Below are 5,356 nucleotides of genomic sequence, written 5' to 3'. Positions count from 1 at the left end.
CACTTTTAGTGTTCTTTCAAAAATGACATGCTACTCACGTTCTCTTAGACTATGAACAACCTGTAAATAACCCTAAATGGGACCATAGTGGACTTTCACTATACCAAAAACCTATTCAAGTTTAGTTCCAGTCCTAAAACGCTATTCAGTGGAATCATTAATGAATTAATTGATTACAGTAACTCGGGATCTATAAAAGGTGAAACTTATTCGTATTTTATATAATAACAAGAAGTAGAAATGAGGGTAAAATAGCTGCTGCAATCGTGGAAATGCAGGAATATGCAATTAAGAAGTTGACTTTTGTAAGTTTACTTTATAAAAATTCAATGCAAGCATCCATTAATGACTTTTTCAAGCCTTACTAATACTTTCTCTTTTGGTTCCTGTGCTCCCTTCATAATCCTGAACCATTGGCTTTTATTATATAAGCAGTCAATTATCAGACTTTGTAAGTTTACTTTATAAAAATTTCCATATTTGTATATTCGATCAGGAGAAATTGGTAATGCTTCCATTTCTCTTTTCGAATAAATGATAACTGGTAATGCAAATATAAGGATCAAATCAGAAAGTTTGACATTACACCCTGTAATGATATAGCAACGGATGAGGCACTTCACAAAATAACCAAAACTGAGCAAAATCGAAGATGTCATCTCCTTCAGCAGTATCTTTTTTGGTAATACGAGAAATACATGCATAATCATTGATAGATAAGGTAATGAATGAAGGAGTAAGTGCATAAATAAGCCATCACAACTGAAAAGTTAGGTAAATGAATACATTATATACATATGGATATATCTTAGAAACCAAAAAATATATAGGATTAAACATTTTTTAAAAATGTCTCGAATATCCAATTATGTATATTGGGCTGTCGCTGATATCGCGAGTGGAAACAAAGGAACAATAATCCCCTTTGTTGAAAGCCAGACGTTTTTGTTGTATAGGCTCATGTCGTTTTAACCCTATACCAATGCGCCCTCCATAAGGAAGCTAATTCTTGTAATCATAAAACGGTACAGGGACTCTTCCACTTGAGGAAGCGGAAGGTCCTGAACGCCAAATCACTTTGAAAAACGCGTTGTCGGTTGGTTAGAGAATATCGGGCGTATTTACTCTTCTTTATTGTTGATGTTTTCGTCATTAATTTGTTATGTCGAGGTCGTAATTGCGTGTTCGTTGTTGTATTGATAGATTTGTCGCTATAAAGCTTTAATTACCCGAGTTTGAGGTACTATCAACTAAAGCGGCAGAAAGAACCCTCAGTCCTTACCGCGGTTGAAGAAAATCGGCAACATGGGCCAAAATGTTCAATCGCTTTTTTGAATTTCTGTTCATTCATTTTCGATCGTAGTGACCATAGTCGTAATGATCACTCGAATGTAAGAGTGCTCGAGAAATGCATCCATATTATCGTTTACTAATTAGCTAATCTACTACTCAATTCAAAAAGCCATAAGGAAATCAGGGAGACAACTTTAACTCACCGAGAGGAGATAGTGCAGTTTCTTGAGAGGAAGCGAAGATTAACATTTTTCGCGAAATAATGTAGTAACAGAGAGATTTAGAATAAGGCGGCAGGAATTCAATTTGCGATATGGGAAGAAATGATCGAGAATGATTCAGAGGGATGACGTGGTGCATGGGATATTTCGACGAGCTTCGAGATGAAGAATTCAATTCAGGAATCGGCGGATACAACGACAATAACAGCACTATCGCTGGATTGTTGGGTAAAAGAGAGACTGAAGAAGTGGGTGCAGCTGTCCGGACACGAAGGTTGGGTCTGCTTCTTTGCTTCTTCTTCTTCCGTCTTGCTTGCATCTTGTGTGGTTACTGTATTATTATACGTTTCTTTCCTACGCTCACGTTTTTCAATACCTCTTATTATTGTACTGCTGTCTTATCATCCAGATTATCTTATCGATTCATCGAATATGTTATCCTGCTGTCTTAATTTTGGGAGTTATTTTACCCATAACTACGCCATCCTAATTAGTGGTCCTCTTTAAATTTGCAGGAACAATAGTTCCTGCGACTGACAAAACATTGTGGAAGAAACGATCGTATAGCGGTTCCAACGAAGGTAATGCATATCGTGCGTTAATGAACGATCCTGCTCTGGAAGCTTTCGTACCTCGGTATTATAGAGAAGTCGAATATGAAAATGATTGTTAGTTCTAAGATGTTCACTTGCATTTTCCTCTTTTCAACAAAAAAAAAGATTTTGCTCATTCAAGTTTGAAGGGAGATAGATGATAGGCTGTATTATTGACTAAATTTCGAATCTTATTTCTTTGTTCTGTCTTTCTCGTTATAGAATTTTTCATCATGGTTTCCACACTTCATAGGTATTTTTGAAATAAACTTTTTTTTGAATGGCGACTATTTGATAGTGAGGCAGTTTGGCGTATAACTGGCTGACTGGCTTTTTCATACCGCAGTGACAGATGTGCTTGTGAAACGTTCATTGATTTCAGAATGCGATTTTTTTTTTGTTCAATGTACAAATCATATGGTATTACAGCTTTTATCGAAATCGAAGATCTTACAGCTCTCTTCGATGAACCCGCGATAATGGATATCAAGATGGGGATCAGGTAAAATGTTGAGAGCGATCGTAATGCATTTATTCAATTTGTCAATTTCTTTATGGCATATCTTTGTTTATGCGAAGACGTTCCTTATCAGTGCAATATTAAATACTTTCAGAACATTTTTGGAATCTGAGGTTAACAATAAGACTGTACGAAACGATTTATATGAAAAAATGATGTCATTGGATCCCTACGAACCTACAGAGGAGGAACATGCTGCTAAAGCTATAACAAAAATGCGTTACATGCAATTTCGAGAGAAAGAAAGTTCTACAACAACACTGGGTTGTAGGATTGAAGCTGCTAAAGTTAGTTTGCGCTGATGTGATGAGACGTTCCGTAAATTTTAGGGAAATAAGCTGTTCTAGACGAGATGTTTTGCAACTTGCGACTTTGTTTTAAAAGATATATTTTTTAGATGCCAGGTGGGGTTTTGCAAAAAAGCTTCAAGAAAGTTAAAACACATAAAGATGTCAGTGGAACGTTACTGAAATTTTTCGACCAACACATATCAACAACTGGTTTTCATATTTTGCAACGCCTGAAAAGATTACGAGAAGCTGTTCAAAAATCACAGTTTTTCCGAACTCATGAAGTTAGAAATTTTTGCTTTCGTTAGCTTTGCATTATGTAGTTGAAAACACATTTTCGAAATAAGATGCGAAGGTCGTGACCCCCAATGCCTTGATGATCAATGCCTTGATCACTGAACCTGAGTTTCATTTAGGTGTTTGGTAGTTTCTTTTTTATGGAAACTGATATATTACTACAGGTTATTGGCAGTTCGTTACTATTGATGTATGATGCAACATTTGCTAATGTATGGATGATTGATTTTGCGAAATCGATTCCGGTGGAAATAGACTCAGTAAACCATAGGCGAGAATGGGTTTTTGGTAATCATGAAGATGGCTATTTTGTAGGACTCGACAATCTTATTGAGGTATTTTGGTTTTAGCAGATTTTTAAAACTTCTAATATTTACGAAGAGTGATACTTCTTATTAAATGAGAAGGCCGTCTTAAATTTTATTTCGCTCCCATTTTTTCTAATATAGACATTGTACATTTGTACTATAAGCATAGCTATATGCATTGTAATTATTATTTTGGTTTTTGCTTACTTTAGTTGTCGATTCGGATCGTATTTTATTGGCGCGAAATTATAATTATTGAGTTTTTCAGATTATGGAAGAACTGGTTTTATGACTTATTCGGATGATTTTGGAAATTCAGAATTTTGTTCATCATACTTTGCAGAGTTCTTGGTTTTTGTAGTGCAAATGAAAATCCATTCAGGCTCGACATCTAACGGTCTTTATAAAATTCTCTTGAGATGTACAGGACGATATCGAACATACATTGAGTTCTCGAACAAATAGGATTTTTCTTGTCGAATGTGGAAAAATTAGACTATTCCACTATTTTGTTTATGTATGGGTTCCTTTTATACATCTTTAAATAGTAAAACGTCCAAAATAACATACTATTTACCTCAGTCATTTTATATGTGGCTTATCATTTATCGGGAAATATCACATAGATATCTTACTTTTCAATATTATGTGTTCTTTTCACTAACACTCTAACTAGCGAATATCTTGAAATAATGTCATCCTGGATCTCCTATATTTTTTGCATGTGGAGATGCACTATATTGCTACATGTTCCTGTTGCATGCGGATGATGCACTGGGTTATTAGCTGCAAACAGTTTGCGAATTAATTTTCTGCTAATAATTCGCCATTTTCTTTGCTGTTTTCGCACTACTATTATTTCTCTGATGATGGACATTCACTTGTATTTTTCATCTTCAACTCTTGTTATGTTCTGAGTGCTGAAAAGTTCCCGGAAACTGTGCAGATTTGTTGGAGACCTTTTTAAGCCTGTGTACAGTTTTCCCAGTGCCCTCAAATTATTCTATTGCTGGGGTAATCATCACGTTATTCAGTGGGAAATGTTGATTTATGTTTTCTTTTCTCGTTAATGTTACAATACGTTTTGCACCATTCTGATGTTCCCGAAACCATCACTCCTCTTTTTAAAAATAATTTTTTGCATTTTTGATTTCCAAAAACTAGAATCGATTTCAATTTGAGACTAATGCTCCTGCATTACGCCTTTCCAAGTTGAGCTTTTGGTTGTCAAAGTGCATCCGAGCAATCTATATCTCACATTGTTCAATATTAAAAATTATTTTCTGGAATAGTGCTGTAACTATCCAAAAGAGCTTACCACTGTTTTAATTGAAAGCCTCTACTTTTCCCGTAAATAGCCTTACCTTTCTTTTTTTTTTTCCTCTCTGCCAGTGTGTTTATTATTTTCTTTTCAACAAATCTCTTATTTTACAAAATTATAGATTTTGTAGCATAATTTCACACGAGAAACAATCGATACGTTTATCGTGGAAATTTTTTTTATCGCGATATAACTCTATTTTGTTAATTGAAAAAAGGGGGTTAATATTTTTAAAGTTTGACTTACGTACATTTCTATCGCGTAGCGGATTGTATTGTGAATGTACGGCCAGTTGAAAGTTTTATTATAATCCGTATGTCAAGTAGCATGGAACGATTTCCAATATGTGATTAAGAGTGAATATCGAGGAAGTATTGTAGATACAAGTCCGAGGAATATTGCGAGAGGAATTATCAAGCTAATCAGTCTATCCCCTCCTATTCAAAATTGAGGATTATATATGTTAAAAGATGGGAATGGTTTACATTAAACATCGTAACAAGATCTAATGAG

General features: G+C 34.8%; 1 protein-coding gene across 1 annotated transcript; it reads left to right on the top strand.

Moving 5' to 3' along the window:
* Window positions 1-1,570: 1,570 nt before the first annotated feature.
* Window positions 1,571-5,192, top strand: LOAG_12295 (inositol polyphosphate kinase). The gene is made up of 7 exons (XM_020448516.1): window positions 1,571-1,788; window positions 2,030-2,182; window positions 2,537-2,609; window positions 2,722-2,914; window positions 3,025-3,201; window positions 3,379-3,549; window positions 3,791-5,192. The coding sequence occupies exons 1-7, from the start codon at window positions 1,677-1,679 to the stop codon at window positions 3,812-3,814; spliced, it is 903 nt and encodes a 300-aa protein (XP_020301347.1). The 5' UTR covers window positions 1,571-1,676; the 3' UTR covers window positions 3,815-5,192.
* The last annotated feature ends 164 nt before the right edge of the window (window positions 5,193-5,356 follow it).

Source organism: Loa loa (genome assembly GCF_000183805.2).
Source record: "Loa loa unplaced genomic scaffold supercont3.148, whole genome shotgun sequence".
NCBI classification, from domain to species: Eukaryota; Metazoa; Nematoda; class Chromadorea; order Rhabditida; family Onchocercidae; genus Loa; species Loa loa.
The sequence above is the reverse complement of the archived record's forward strand: the minus strand, read 5'-3'. Positions and strand labels throughout refer to the sequence as shown.

Bases quoted from the DNA above. Each gene is read 5' to 3' on its own strand.
- LOAG_12295 (XM_020448516.1), top strand. From the start codon at position 1,677: ATGAAGAATTCAATTCAGGAATCGGCGGATACAACGACAATAACAGCA. The intron at 2,610-2,721 runs GTAAAATGTTGA...AAATACTTTCAG, and splicing joins GATATCAAGATGGGGATCAG to AACATTTTTGGAATCTGAGG. The intron at 3,550-3,790 runs GTATTTTGGTTT...TGAGTTTTTCAG, and splicing joins GACTCGACAATCTTATTGAG to ATTATGGAAGAACTGGTTTT.